At 41.4% G+C, this 15,316-nt stretch overlaps 1 protein-coding gene across 1 annotated transcript in view; it reads right to left on the bottom strand.

The window, feature by feature from the left end:
• The window catches only part of LOC115111661 (LIM domain kinase 2-like), a 36,391-nt gene extending 27,611 nt beyond the window's left edge, over positions 1-8,780 (bottom strand). Inside the window, exon 1 of the mRNA XM_029637977.2 lies at positions 8,514-8,780. Within this exon, the coding sequence (XP_029493837.1) occupies positions 8,514-8,529 (16 nt within the window). The 5' untranslated portion in view covers positions 8,530-8,780. The remainder of the gene's footprint in view (positions 1-8,513) is intronic.
• Positions 8,781-15,316: the final 6,536 nt, after the last annotated feature.

The raw sequence follows: 15,316 nt of genomic DNA on the forward strand, positions 1-15,316 counted from the left end.
CAGCAAGGGCATTGAAGATGAAACGTGGCTGGGTCTTTCAGCATGACAATGATCCCAAACACACCGCCCGGGCAACGAAGGAGTGGCTTCGTAAGAAGCATTTCAAGGTCCTGGAGTGGCCTAGCCAGTCTCCAGATCTCAACCCCATAGAACATCTTTGGGGGGAGTTGAAAGTCAGTGTTGCCCAGCAACAGCCCCAAAACATCACTGCTCTAGAGGAGATCTGCATGGAGGAATGGGCCAAAATACCAGCAACAGTGTGTGAAAACCTTGTGAAGACTTACAGAAAACGTTTGACCTCTGTCATTGCCAACAAAGGGTATATAACAAAGTATTGAGATAAAGGTTTGTTATTGACCAAATACTTATTTTCCACCATAATTCGCAAATAAATTCATTAAAAATCCTACAATTTTTTTTTTTCATTTTGTCTGTCATAGTTGAAGTGTGCCTATAATGAAAATTACAGGCCTCTCATCTTTTTAAGTGGGAGAACCTTGCACAATTGGTGGCTGACTAAATACTTTTTTGCCCCACTGTATATCCACAGTAAAACGAGTCCTATATCGACATAACCTGAAAGGCCGCTCAGCAAGGAAGAAGCCACTGCTCCAAAATCACCATAAAAAAGCCAGACTACGGATTGCGGCAGGGTAGCCTAGTGGTTAGAGCGTTGGGCTAGTAACCGGAAGGTTGCAAGTTCAAATCCTCCGAGCTGACAAGGTACAAATCTGTCATTCTGCCCCTGAACAGGCAGTTAAACCCACTGTTCCTTGGCCGTCAATGAAAATAAGAATGTGTTCTTAACTGACTTGCCTAGTTAAATAAAAAGGTATAAAAATATATAAATAAAACTGCAAAATCGGCACCCATAAATACAGATTTCCGATTGTTATGAAAACTTGAAAACGGCCCTAATTAAAATCGGCCATTCCGATTAAATCGGTCAAACTCTAATCCTAACTGACATAAGACAGGGAATTTTTACTAGGATTAAAAATGGCAGGAATTGTGAAAAACTGAGTTTAAATGTATTTGGCTAAGGTGTATGTAAACTTCTGACTTCAACTGCACATACCACCCTCAATAACCTCGTAACCTTGCACATCAACTCGTACTGGTACCCGTGTTTATAGCAAAGCTATCGGTACTCATTGTGATCAACTAGATTCAACCGTGGGCCTATTTTTTTCTTGAGCGGATGGTCAGGGGGCTGGAACATAATTACAAATCATTTGTAGACTGTAAACTGACTGCAAGAAGTCCAAACATTTATAATATTTGATATTTATTTTTAAATTTCTTACATTTGTTTACGATCACGTCTCTCTCTTATGCGTGGGAATACTTGGGAACAGAATCCCTAAATTAAAATCACTTGGAGCTGATTTCCTGGTATTTTTACAGTCTTATGTCCCGCAAAATTAATAAATAAAAATATGAAAACTTGGGGGGCCAAGTACTACCACAAAATTGGGGAACCCTGCTGCAGAGAATAAAAATATTCCAAAACATGCATCCTGATTTTAATAAAGCGTTGAAGTAAAACTGCAAAAAAATGTGGCAAAGAAATTTACTTTATGTCCTTTAGACAAAGTATTGTGTTTGGGACAAATCCAACGCAACACATCACGGAGCATCACTCTTCATATTTTCAACCATGGTGGTGGTTGCATCATGTTATGGGTATGCTTGTCATCGGCAAGGACTAGAGCGTTGTGGAATAACAAAATGTGGAATAAGTCAAGATGTGTGTATACTTTCTGCAGGCACTGTACATCACATCAATGGAGTGGAATTGAAGAGTGTGGGCGAACTGTACCTCCGACTACATTGTGTCGCAGTCAGTCGATACTTGCAAAAATGTGAATTCTTAAAACTCTTACCGTGTACCCATGTCTGTCCTGTGTAAAGGCGTGCATTTCTATGTTTGCTGAAATCCGTAGTTTGGGATTCATTTTATGTGATCTGTCAAACTATGCCCCATAATCCACTGTTTTCCAATGGAGTAGGAAGTTACGACTTCAAGCTGGCACTACCACTTGTAGTCTTTACTGAAGACTAATCTCTTCAGTATGTCCTACGATTGAGTGTAGTCTGGCCCAGGGTGGTGAAGGTGAACGGCAAGGCACTGGAGCGACAAACTGCCCTTGCTGTCTCTGCCTGGCCGGCTCCCCTCTCTCCACTGGGATTCTCTGCCTCTGACCCTATTATGGGTCACTGGCTTACTAGTGCTCTACCATGCCATCCCTAGGAGGGGTGTGTCACTTGAGTGGGTTGAGTTAGACGGTTTTGTGCCCCCTTGAGCCTGTGCGGTGGAGGAGATATTTTTGGGCTATACTCAGCCTCGTCTCAGGGAAGTAAATTGGTGGTCTGTTGATATCCCTCTAGTGGTGTGGGAGCTGTGCTTGGCAAAGTGGGTGGAGTTATAGCCTGCCCGGTTGGCCCTGTATCGTCGGACGAGGCCAGTGTCCTCTGAACCACCCGTCTCAGTCTCCAGTATCTATGCTGCAAGGGTTAGTCTGTTACATCTGGTGTAATTCTCCTGTCTTCTCTGGTGTCCTGTATGAATTTAAGTATGCTCTCTAGGATTATGCCTCAGGAATACCTGGCCTGATGACTCCTGGCTGTCCCCAGTCCACTTGGTCGTGCAGTGACTCCAGTTTCAACTGTTCTACCTGCGGATAGGGAACCCTGACCTGTTCACTGGACATGCTACCTTGTCCCGAACCGGCTGTTTTCGACTCTTTACCGTGCCTGCTGCCTCGAACTCTCAATGCTCAGCTATAAAAAGCCAACTGATATTTACTCATGAGGTACTGACCTGTTGCACCCTCTACAACCACAGTGATTCTTTGACCCTGCTGGTCATCTATGAATGTTTGAACATCTTGATAACAATCTGGCCTTAATGGCCATGTACTCTAATAATCTCCAACCGGCACAGCCAGAAGAGGACTGGCCACCCCTCAGAGCCTGGTTCCTCTCTAGGTTTCTTCCTAGGTTCCTGCCGTTCTAGGGAGATTTTCCTAGCCACCGTGCTTCTACATCTGCATTGCTTGCCGTTTGGGGTTTTAGGCTGGGTTCTGTATAGCACTTTGTGATATCTGCGGATGTAAAAAGGGCTTTATAAATACATTTTTGATTGATTGATTGATTGATACTTGTACCTGTGCTTGCCCTGATTGTTAGAGTTGTCAGTTGGATTAAGGCAGAGATCCCAAAAATGGAACCTTGGCAGAGGTTTAGAAAATTCTACTTTTATCAAAAAACTACACATTTCATTAAACAAACAAAGGCGTGTCTTTACACTGGACAAACATTGGTACACGGAAAGAGTTTAAGAATCGTCTGACAGCGACTCGATGTAGTTGGGGGTACAGTTCGCCCAGACTCGTCGCAACTCACCTCCATTGATGTGATGTACATCGTGGAGTTGAGAAACTCTGCTACTGTTTTTGTAGAACATAGGGTAACACAGGCTGTTAACATTATAAAGTTAAGGCTATAAGTGATTCTCAAGTAACAAGGAAAACTTTCAGACAAGTTTGCATATCATTTTTAAACAAGATCTTTCATTGAGCTTTTCCCAAAGTTTTGTTTTCACACAAGCCTGCACTCACGACGCTTCCATTCCAATAGAGAGCAATATCAATGCCGTCTTTTTGTAGGCACTAACTCCGCCATGGCTCGCTGGCCAAAGCTTATGGTGAAATGAATCCATTTTGGGAGGATAAACGCCGAAAATAAGGTCTGTGGCAAACACAGGCTTAGGAGATCTTATACGTTTAATCTAGGAGATAATCATCATCAGCTGAAGTAAAATGTTCATAATTTTGAAGCATTTATGTAAACAAAACAAGCACAAAGGCTTCATAAAAGGTAATGTTAACTTACTGAAGAGATCTCCTAAGCCTGTGTTAACCTCAGACCTCATTCATTTCCCCCATAGGATTGGCTGAACGAACCAGGGGTAACACGTTTCCGTTTTTTAGGACAAGCTGGGATGAAATCATTACACTTATTCTGTTGCAAAGCTTCATCCGTTGCAAAAACCGTTTACGCATTCAAACTTATGGCTGCAATCCCGATATCGGGATAAGTGTCATCAACAACCGCTGAATAGCATAGCGCTACATACAATAATTATTACTATAAATATTTATATTCATGAAATCACAAGTGTAATATAGGAAAACACAGCTTAGCCTTTTGTTAATCCACCTGTCGTGTAAATATGCTTTACAGCGAAAGCAATCCAAGCGTTTGTGTAAGTTTATTGATCGCACGATAAAACATTAAGTACACTTAGCATCAGGTAGCTCGGTCACGAAAATCAGAAAAGCAATCAAATTAATTGTTTACCTTTGATGATCTTCAGATGTTTCCACTCATGAGACTCCCAGTTACACAACAAAAGGTTCCTTTTGTTCCATAAAGATTATTTTTAGATCCAAAATACCTCCGTTTGTTTGTCGCGTTATGTTCAGAAATCCACAGGAAAGAGTGGTCACGACAACGCAGACAAATTCCAAAGTTTCCATAATGTCCACAGAAACATGTCAAATGTTTTTTATAATCAATCCTCAGGTTGTTTTTAAAATATATAAATCGATAATACACTGCTCAAAAAAATAAAAGGAACACTTAAACAATGTAACTCCAAGTCAATCACACTTCTGTGAAATCAAACTGTCCACACTGATTGACAATAAACTTCACATGCTGTTGTGCAAAATAATAGACAACAGGTGGAAATTATAGGCAATTAGCAAGACACCCCCAATAAAGGAGTGGTTCTGCAGGTGATAACCACAGACCACTTCTCAGTTCCTATGCTTCCTGGCTGATGTTTTTGTCACTTTTGAATGCTGGCGGTGCTTTCACTCTAGTGGTAGCATGAGACGGAGTCTACAATCCACATAAGTGGCTCGGGTAGTGCAGCTCATCCAGGATGGTACATCAATGCGAGCTGTGGCAAGAAGGTTTGCTGTGTCTGTCAGCGTAGTGTCCAGAGCATGGAGGTGCTACCAGGAGACAGGCCAGTACATCAGGAGACGTGGAAAGGCCGTAGGAGGGCAACAACCCAGCAGCAGGACCGCTACCTCTGCCTTTGTGCATGGAGGAGCAGGAGGATCACTGCCAGAGCCCTGCAAAATGACCTCCAGCAGGCCACAAATGTGCATGTGTCTGCTCAAACGGTCAGAAACAGACTCCATGAGGGTGGTATGAGGGCCCGACGTCCACAGGTGGGGGTTGTGCTTACAGCCCAACACCGTGCAGGACGTTTGGCATTTGCCAGAGAACACAAAGATTGGCAAATTCGCCACTGGCGCCCTGTGCTCTTCACAGATGAAAGCAGGTACACACTGAGCACGTGACAGAGTCTGGAGATGCCGTGGAGAACGTTCTGCTGCCTGCAACATCCTCCAGCATGACTGGTTTGGCAGTGGGTCAGTCATGGTGTGGGGTGGCATTTCTTTGGGGGGCCGCACAGCCCTCCATGTGCTCGCCAGAGGTAGCCTGACTGCCATTAGGTACCGCGATGAGATCCTCAGACCCCTTGCGAGACCATATGCTGGTGTGTTTGGCCCTGGGTTCCTCCTAATGCAAGACAATGCTAGACCTCATGTGGCTGGAGTGTGTCAGCAGTTCCTGCAAGAGGAAGGAATTGATGCTATGGACTGGCCCGCCCGTTCCCCAGACCTGAATCCAGTTGAGCACATCTGGGACATCATGTCTCGCTCCGTCCACCAACGCCACAGATGCGCCACAGACTGTCCAGGACTCATCAGGAGCATGCCCAGGCATTGTAGGGAGGTCATACAGGCACGTGGAGGCCACACACACTACTGAGCCTCATTTTGACTTGTTTTAAGGACATTACATCAAAGTTGGATCAGCATGTAGTGTGGTTTTCCACTTTAATTTTGAGTGTCACTCCAAATCCAAACCTCCATGGGTTGATAAATTTGATTTCCATTGATAATTTGTGTGATTTTGGTTGTCAGCACATTAAACTATGTAAAGAAAAAAGTATTTAATAAGAATATTTCATTCATTCAGATCTAGGATGTGTTATTTTAGTGTTCCCTTAATTTTTTTGAGCAGTGTATATCAACCGCAAATGTCTTTCACAGTAGGAGAGGGTAAAGCAATACCTATCCAAACTCTTGTTGCGCGAGCAAAACTCACGTGACCACTTGACGCAATGTTACCGGTCTGGCTCATTTTTCAAAATAAAAGCCTGAAACTATGTCTGAAGACTGTTGACACCTTGAGGAAGCGATAGGAAGAGAAATCTGGTTCATATTCCTTTAAATGGAGCAATGGGAGGCTATGGAACATGGAGTTTTCAAAATAGAAGCCACTTCCTGCTTTGATTTTCCTCAGGGTTTCGCCTGCAATATCAGTTCTGTTATACTCACAGACAATATTTTGACAGTTTTGGAAACTCTAGAGTGTTTTCTATCCAATACTAATAATAATATGCATATATTAGCAACTGAGGCTGAGGAGCTGGCCGTTTACAATGGGCACCTTTTCATCCAAGCTACTCAATACTGCCCCTGCAGCCACAAAACGTTTTTTAAAATGTTTTAATCGAATTTAGCAGATGCTCTTATCCAGAGCGACTTACATTGGCGCTTGCAACGCCAGGGTTGTGAGTGCATACATTGTCATACTGGTCCCCCATGGGAATAAACCCACAACCCTGGCGTTGCAAGTGCCATGCTCTACCAACCGAGCCACACGGGACCTACTCAAAATGTAAAACGCAAACAAGAGTTTCTATTGGACAAATTCAGGTAGGTCCCTCCCTGTTTCCTCTGTTTGCTTCTTAAAAATGTTTCTGTAATGAATACACCCCTAGCAAGCTCTATGCAATGAATATGATGTGAAAACTGGGGGATTTAGAATTGAGTGGGCGTGTTCGAGCAGCTCACTTTTGTCAAGTCGGTAACCTTTCAAAGTATGTTGCATTATGGGGATGAAAATGGTCTGACTTGCGCCTAAATGTCGACTGCACGAACTTTACAACAACCATGTGATCAATGGTCATGAAGCCGACTGCAATTTTCTGCAAGTTGCAGCAGTTGCCCCAGCTGCAACTTGCAGCCATCACCTGCATTGTGGGAGGCAATAACTCAACCAATCATTAAAGTGTTTTTGTTTGACCCACGCGAACAGGACGTGACTGAAACAGGAAGCAACTTTGCGCAATGTATACAGTGTACAAATGATTGATATGAGTCCCTCTCTCCCTAATTAACAGTACAATGTACACATATTTATAGTGTGTGATATGGGGTTTGGAGACATGTTTATTTCAACATTACAAAGAAAATATTAATCAACAATGGCAACACTGCCATGTTGCACTGAGCCTTGCTGTTGGAAAACCAATCAGTGTCCGACTTTCGGCTGTCAGAGATGTACATACCTCAACTCCACTCCTTGACTTTCATCTGAAGTAGGTTGCTTCTAATTAGGTATATAAAACATGGACTGCCGATGCTATGTATTGGCCATTGAGATACTTTGAAGCCACCCACCGGTTGGCAATAATGGCACTCTCCAGTAGGAGCAGTACTCCATAGGAATTATACAGTATTTCAATTAAATGCTTCAAGGACAAATTACATTAATTTAAGTTTTTTTGTTGTTGACAGTAACATTAGTAATCTCAAAAAAATATTCTTTAAGTAAAATGTTTACATATTTTGTATTTTTAGCTCACATAATATCATTTAAAAGTATGCATTATGGTGTCTAATATAATAAATGTGGCAAAAACAAATGTAGATATTAATAAATGGATTTCTATAGATTCCAAAATATTTTTTACAATGGTGGGGGGAGTGCCAAGGTGGAGGCAAGGTGGCTTCAACACAGCGCCCCCATCATTAATTCTAGTGTATATGTAAATTATTGGTTGCTTCAGCTTTACCACTCAAACAAGACCAATGAATCCAAGAAGCTAAATTCAAGTTTGAGTAAAATCTTATTTCTTCATATTTCAACAGTTTACAGCAGGTATAAAACGTGCAGCAAAATTCTAGCTCCCTCAATGCAGTAGCCTACATTAATCAATAACAGTAAAGTACAAAATAACAAGTAATATGGGTAGTATGCACAGTAATAATTTACTATATTTACAAATATAAAGTGGGTAGTGAATTGGACTCGCAGTAGAATACATAGTATAAGTCAACATAATCAGCTGAACTTTGATGGCAGTCATTGCCGTAGTTACAAAGTAACTATGTATGTCCCGATGATCAGATACATTGCAGCAAGTTCTCATTTGACATAAACACTATCTGCTCGAAAATTGACCAAGTCCAGAAAATTGTGCGTCCCCCCTACTGGATGTAACTTGGGCTTCCCTTTACACACCAAATATTTTTGATATATAAACAACAATATATTATTTTAAATCCACATTGTTATCCACATGTAGGCTAAGCAAATTAACAATTTAATGGGGAAAAAAAGTTTAGACCGCTCACCTTCCAGTTCCTCCATATAACTAATTTCTGTGTGTCGTCGATTTTTCTTCTTCTCAGAAAGTTCTCATCGTGATCCAGCATGAGTTACAATGGGGTGTTTTCATTCTACACATCCAAAAATCTTAAAATCCAGTTCTAGGGAAATTGTCCGCTAAATCCCGTCACATTTTTCAAGGAAGGTTAATATCCCAGCTCAGTTTTGCAGTAGCCTAACTTTGTTAGCAGGATAAATGACGTCATGCAGTTGAAATTCCTGTACGGAGACCGGAAGGAATCAAACAGCAACACCTGGAACAGGAGAAAATAATTGGAGCCCACAGGCCAATATCCACTACTGCACTGAAACGGGAGCACCATCTACTGTCAAAAAGTAGGGATCTCACTTTATTTCTCCATACAGGATAGCTACTATTCTACGGTTTGGTGGAGTGGATACCTGTCAAAAGTTTTAGAACACCTACTCATTCAAGGGGGTTTCTTTATTTTTACTATTTTCTACATTGTAGAAATGATAGTGAAGACATCACAACTATGAAATAACACATATGGAATTATGTAGTAACCAAAAAAGTGTTAAACAAATCAAAATATATTTATATTTGAGATTCTTCAAATAGCCACCCGTTGCTTTGATGACAGCTTGCACACTCTTGGCATTCTCTCAACCCAAGCAAGTCTCTACATGATGCCATATGTGTTATTTCATACAATGTCGAAAATAGTACAAACATAGAAAATCCCTTGAAAGAGTAGGTGTTCTAAAACTTTTGACCGGCAGTATACCTGCGCCCATCTTTTCATAAATTAAGCCCTAATCTATGGATTTCATGACTGGGCAAGGGCGCAGCCATAGGTGGGCCTAGTCCCACACACTTGGGAACCAGGCCCAGCCAATCAGAATGAGTTTTTTTCCCCACAAAAGAGCTTTATTACAGACAGAAATATGCCTCAGCTCCCCCTCAGACGATCCCGGAGGTGAAGAAGCTGGATGTGGTGGTCCTGGGGCTGCGGTTGTGAGGCAGGTTGGATGCACTGCCAAATTCTCTAAAACGACATAGAGAAACTAACATTCAATTCTTTGGCAACAGCTCTGGTGGACAGTCCTGCAGTCAGCATGCCAATTGCACACTCCCTCAAAACTTGAGATATCTGTGGTATTGTGTTGTGTGACAAACTGCACATTTTAAAGTGGTCTTTTATTATCCCCGGCATAAGGTGCAACTGTGTCATGATCATGCTGTTTAATCAGCTTCTTGATATGCTACACCTGTCCAGTGGATGGATTATCTTGGCAAAAGGAGAAATGCTCACTAACAGGGATGTAAACAATTGAGGAAAATAAGCTTTTTATGAATAAAGAACATTTCTGGGATATTTTATTTCAGTTCATGAAACATGGGACCAACACTTTACATGTTGCGTTTATATTTTTGTTCAGTATATCTGGATTTCGCCCTATCAGATAGGATTAAAGGCATAGAAATAAAATGAATAGAACAGGAGTCCCCATTCAAGTAAATTATTTGTCCTTTCTGTTCATCATTTTTTTATGCATTTATTCCTCTAGATAGACATAACTTTTGAAAAATTGTGCCAAAACACGGCTGACAATAGTCAACCAAAATGGTTTCAACCATCACACTGAATACCTTGTAACTCCAAACCAAGCCGCTAGAAGAAGCCATTGTGAGTCTGTGGCACTTTTTGGTAGATCGATCTATGACAATAAAAATCAATCTACCGCTACCCAAGTGATGTTTGTTTCAATTAATTAAGGTCTTATCAACATTTGTATTATGAAACTAGTTAATTTATTATTCAAATCAAAGTTTTGGTCACATACAGTACACAGATTTGCAGATGCTATTTCAGGTGCAGCGAATTGCTTGTGTTTCTAATTGTATTGTATTACTGAATGAAACTAAGGAGATGCACTCAAACTTTGTGATTTAACTTACGTTATGTTAACTACATTACTTTAGTTGACTGCTTTGAGCAAAACTTGAATATAATCTAACCTATTCTAGAAGCCTATTGTTTGTGTATGATTTTTATTTATTGTTCACTTGTTTTTCAACAATGTCAGGTACAGGCAGGGATGAATGGGGTAAGACACAGGGTAAGAAATAATTTGAACATCACATGTATAAATTCCCACTGTGACCATGATAAAATGCAATGTGAATTGTGATGTACTACTGAATGAAACTGAGGAGATGCACTCAGAACAGCCTTAGTGATTTAACTTACGTTAACTACATGACTTTAGTTGGCTGCTTTGAGCAAAACCTCTATCTAATATAACCTATTCTGGGAGCCTAGTGTGTGTATGAACTATGTGGAATAATTTTGGACCATTGGCTTCCCTGAAAACAGGTACTGACAAGAGGAGAAATACGAATCTGTCAGAGGTCATCATGCTGATGTTGGCTTTGGTGGTTCACACAATGAAGAAGCAGGTGTCCCGTCCAGTGATGTGGAACTGACCTTCGACCAGTAAAAAAATCATCTTCACGGAGGCTGTAAGACCCTTTCTCCTCGAAATAGAAATTCTTCGACTTGACTGCCTCTTCAAATGGTAAGGTCCCTTGCACCATAGGGATACTTGACCTCCACCACGGCTGTGGTGCCCAACAGACCGTCCAGTGAGGCACCCAGGATCCCAGATCTCGTGACCCAAAGCCCTAACTCCTGCACACCCATCCCTGTAGCCATTTGCCTTGATGCCTCACTGGATGGTCTGGTGCCCTCCTCGTCATTATCTGTGCCCCACTATACAGACACCCCATCCAACGACTGATCTGAGGACCCTTTTTAGCAACGAATGAGTAACACGCTTGGCCCTAACCACTGCTCCATAATTGCTGGCCGTCAACCTCCCTCTTCTCATGGTGTGCCAGTTGGGGGTTGGTGCGCGGTCCAACTGTTGCCTGCCATATAGCCTTCTGTGCTCCACCAACAGCTCTATCCCAGCCAGGATGCCTGCATACTCCAGGTGCCCTTGTTTTTAACAATGTCTGGTACAGACAGGGATGACAGAGAGGGTAGCGGTTTTTCTGGTTCAGGTTCAAAGATAATTTGAAGTGTTTGTAATATGCTCTATGTGAAAAATGAATGGTGGAAAGACGATTGGAACAATTTCCGTGTTTGACCACTAGGTTTTCAAAGCACATCAAATTTTATTTGTCACATGAACATGGTTAGCAGATGTTAATGCGAGTGTAGGGAAATGCTTGTGCTTCTAGTTCCGACCATGCAGTAATATCTAACAATTTCGCAACACCTACCTTATACACAAGTGTAAAGGAATTCATAAGATTATGTACGTACAAATATATGAATGAGCGAAGGCCGAACGGCATAGGCAAAATGCAGTAGATGGTATAGAGTACAGTATACAGTGGGGCAAAAAAGTATTTAGTCAGCCACCAATTGTGCAAGTTCTCCCACTTAAAAAGATGAGAGAGGCCTGTAATTTTCATCATAGGTACACTTCAACTATGACAGACAAAATTAGGGGGAAAAAAATCCAGAAAATCACATTGTAGGATTTTTTATGAATTTATTTGCAAATTATGGTGGAAAATAAGTCTTTGGTCAATAACAAAAGTTTATCTCAATACTTTGTTGTTGGCAATGACAGGTCAAACGTTTTCTGTAAGTCTTCACAAGGTTTTCACACACTGTTGCTGGTATTTTGGCCCATTCCTCCATGCAGATCTCTTATAGAGCAGTGATGTTTTGGGGCTGTTGCTGGGCATCATGGACTTTCAACTCTCTCCAAAGATTTTCTATGGGTTGAGATCTGGAGACTGGCTAGGCCACTCCAGGACCTTGAAATGCTTCTTACGAAGCCACTCCTTCGTTGCCCGGGTGGTGTGTTTGGGATCATTCTCATGCTGAAAGATCCAGCCACGTTTTATCTTCAATGCCCTTGCTGATGGAAGGAGGTTTTCACTCAAAATCTCACGATACATGGCCCCATTCATTCTTTCCTTTACACGGATCAGTCGTCCTGGTCCCTTTGCAGAAAAACAGCCCCAAAGCATGATGGTTCCACCCCCATGCTTCACAGTAGGTATGGTGTTCTTTGGATGCAACTCAGCATTCTTTGTCCTCCAAACACGACGAGTTGAGTTTTTACCAAAAAGTTATATTTTGGTTTCATCTGACCATATGACATTTTCCCAATCTTCTTCTGGATCATCCAAATGATCTCTAGCAAACTTCAGACGGGCCTGGACATGTACTGGCTTAAGCAGGGGGACACGTCTGGCACTGCAGCATTTGAGTCCCTGGTGGCGTAGTGTGTTACTAATGGTAGGCTTTGTTACTTTGGTCCCAGCTCTCTGCAGGTCATTCACTAGGTCCCCCCGTGTGGTTCTGGGATTTTTGCTCACCGTTCTTGTGATCATTTTGACCCCACGGGGTGAGATCTTGCGTGGTGCCCCAGATCGAGGGAGATTATCAGTGGTCTTGTATGTCTTCCATTTCCTAATAATTGCTCCCACAATTGCTTTCTTCAAACCAAGCTGCTTACCTATTGCAGATTCAGTCTTCCCAGCCTGGTGCAGGTCTTCAATTTTGTTTCTGGTGTCCTTTGACAGCTCTTTGGTCTTGGCCATAGTGGAGTTTGGAGTGTGACAGTTTGAGGTTATGGACAGGTGTCTTTTATACTGATAACAAGTTCAAACAGGTGCCATTAATACAGGTAACGAGTGGAAGACAGAGGAGCCTCTTAAAGAAGTTACAGGTCTGTGAGAGCCAGAAATATTGCTTGTTTGTAGGTGACCAAATACTTATTTTCCACCATAATTTGCAAAAATTTTTTTTTCTCATTTTGTCTGTCATAGTTGAAGTGTACCTAATGATGTAAATTACAGGCCTCTCATCTTTTTAAGTGGGAGAACTTGCACAATTGGTGGCTGACTAAATACTTTTTTTGCCCCACTGTATACATAGATGAGTAATGTAGGGTATGTAAACATTATATAAAGTGGCATTGTCTATTAATTAAAGTGGCTAGTGATACATTTATTACATCCAATTTTTTATTATTAAAGTGGCTAGATATTTGAGTCAGTATGTTGGCAGCAGCCACTCAATGTTAGTGATGGCTGTTTAACAGTCTGATGACCTTGAGATATAAGCTGTTTTTCAGTCTCTCGGTCCCAGCTTTGATGCACCTGTACTGACCTCGTCTTCTGGATGATAGCGGAGTGAACAGGCAGTGACTCGGGTGGTTGTTGTCCTTGATGATCTTTTTGGCCTTTCTGTGACACCGGGTAGTGTAGGTGTCCTGGAGAGCAGGTAGTTTGCCCCCGGTGATGTGTTGTGCAGACCTCACTATCCTCTGGAGAGCCTACGGTTGTGGGCGGAGCAGTTGCCGTACCAGGCGGCGATACAGCCTGACAGGATGCTCTCGGTTGTGCGTCTGTAAAAGTTTTATAGGTATTATGACGCGTCCGCTGTGGCGGACTTTAATATTACTCAGCTGCGACTCAAACTTTGCATATGTTTCTGATTAATAAACAAAGCCATGCTGGTGGGTGGTACCAATCAAATAAAACCCATCCTTCAATTAAACATAGGCGAAAAATTATTTATAGGTAATTTCACAAGACACGTCATTGGCACAATTTTGCATGAAGCAGGTAGTTCGGTTTTGCCATATCATACTTTGACTAAAACGCTAACTTATTGACTTACATCATTGTGCAACATCATGGGTAAACTCTGGCCATCTTTCAACTCGAAAAAGTGGATTTCTAATGTTGTGGGCGTTTAATCTCTCCCAGTTTATATGTCCCACTCTTTCTGAATTCACCCTATATTGAAATCTAAAACCACAAGATCTCTTTGTTTCTGGGTACTACTGATAATTGATTTCCTTAGATAGTGAGGCTTGTTCCTCCAAATAATTTTTTTAAGAATCGCATCTAAATCCTTTACAAGTCAAGTGATAATGAAACATAATCAACTGAAAAGGTTTGATTGAGTGTTTACACAGGCAGCCCAATTCTGATTTTTTCACTAATTGGTCTTTTGACCAAACACATGCAATATTTTCACGTCTGCGCTTTTCAGAGATGATCTTATTTGTTAAAATACCAATTAGTGAAAAAAATTGGTCTGCCTGTATGAACGCAGCCTTTAAAACAGTGACGTCAGACATCGCACTAATGATTTATATTTACACTTGATGATTTTATAAGGGGCACTGTTTTGAAGCCCCTACGCCTCCATCTTGGCACTCCCTCACTGTCGTAAAACACATTTTGGAGCTATAGAAATGCATTTATTAATGTCTCAATTCGTTTCTGCCACGTTTTATTATATTAAAGACCCCTTAATGCATACTTTTAAATTATATAATGTGAGCTAAACATAAAAATAAAACCTGAAAAAATATATAAAAACCTTTTCCATAAAGTATAATTATTAGAGACTACTAATGTTACGGTCGTCCCCACTACATCAAAATAAAAACTTAATGTAATTTTGTCAATACATGTGACACTTAATTGAAATACTGTGGAATTTCATTCATTCTTAGGAGGACTGCGCCTACAGGGTAGAGCCAATATGGCCGACCCGTGGCTTCAGAGCCTGTCAATGGCCAATACATAGCATCGGCAATCCAGGAATTATATACATAATTGCATCACACTCGACTCAAACCAAATATTAACCTTAAACCACACTGCTAAAACCTTATGCCTAACCCTAACCTTAAATTAAGACCATTTTTGTGTTCATTAATTTTGACTGCCAATTTGTAGTTTGTGGCTGTGGTAACTAGT

The sequence above is a fragment of the Oncorhynchus nerka genome, linkage group LG27 (assembly GCF_034236695.1).
Source record: "Oncorhynchus nerka isolate Pitt River linkage group LG27, Oner_Uvic_2.0, whole genome shotgun sequence".
NCBI lineage: Eukaryota > Metazoa > Chordata > Actinopteri > Salmoniformes > Salmonidae > Oncorhynchus > Oncorhynchus nerka.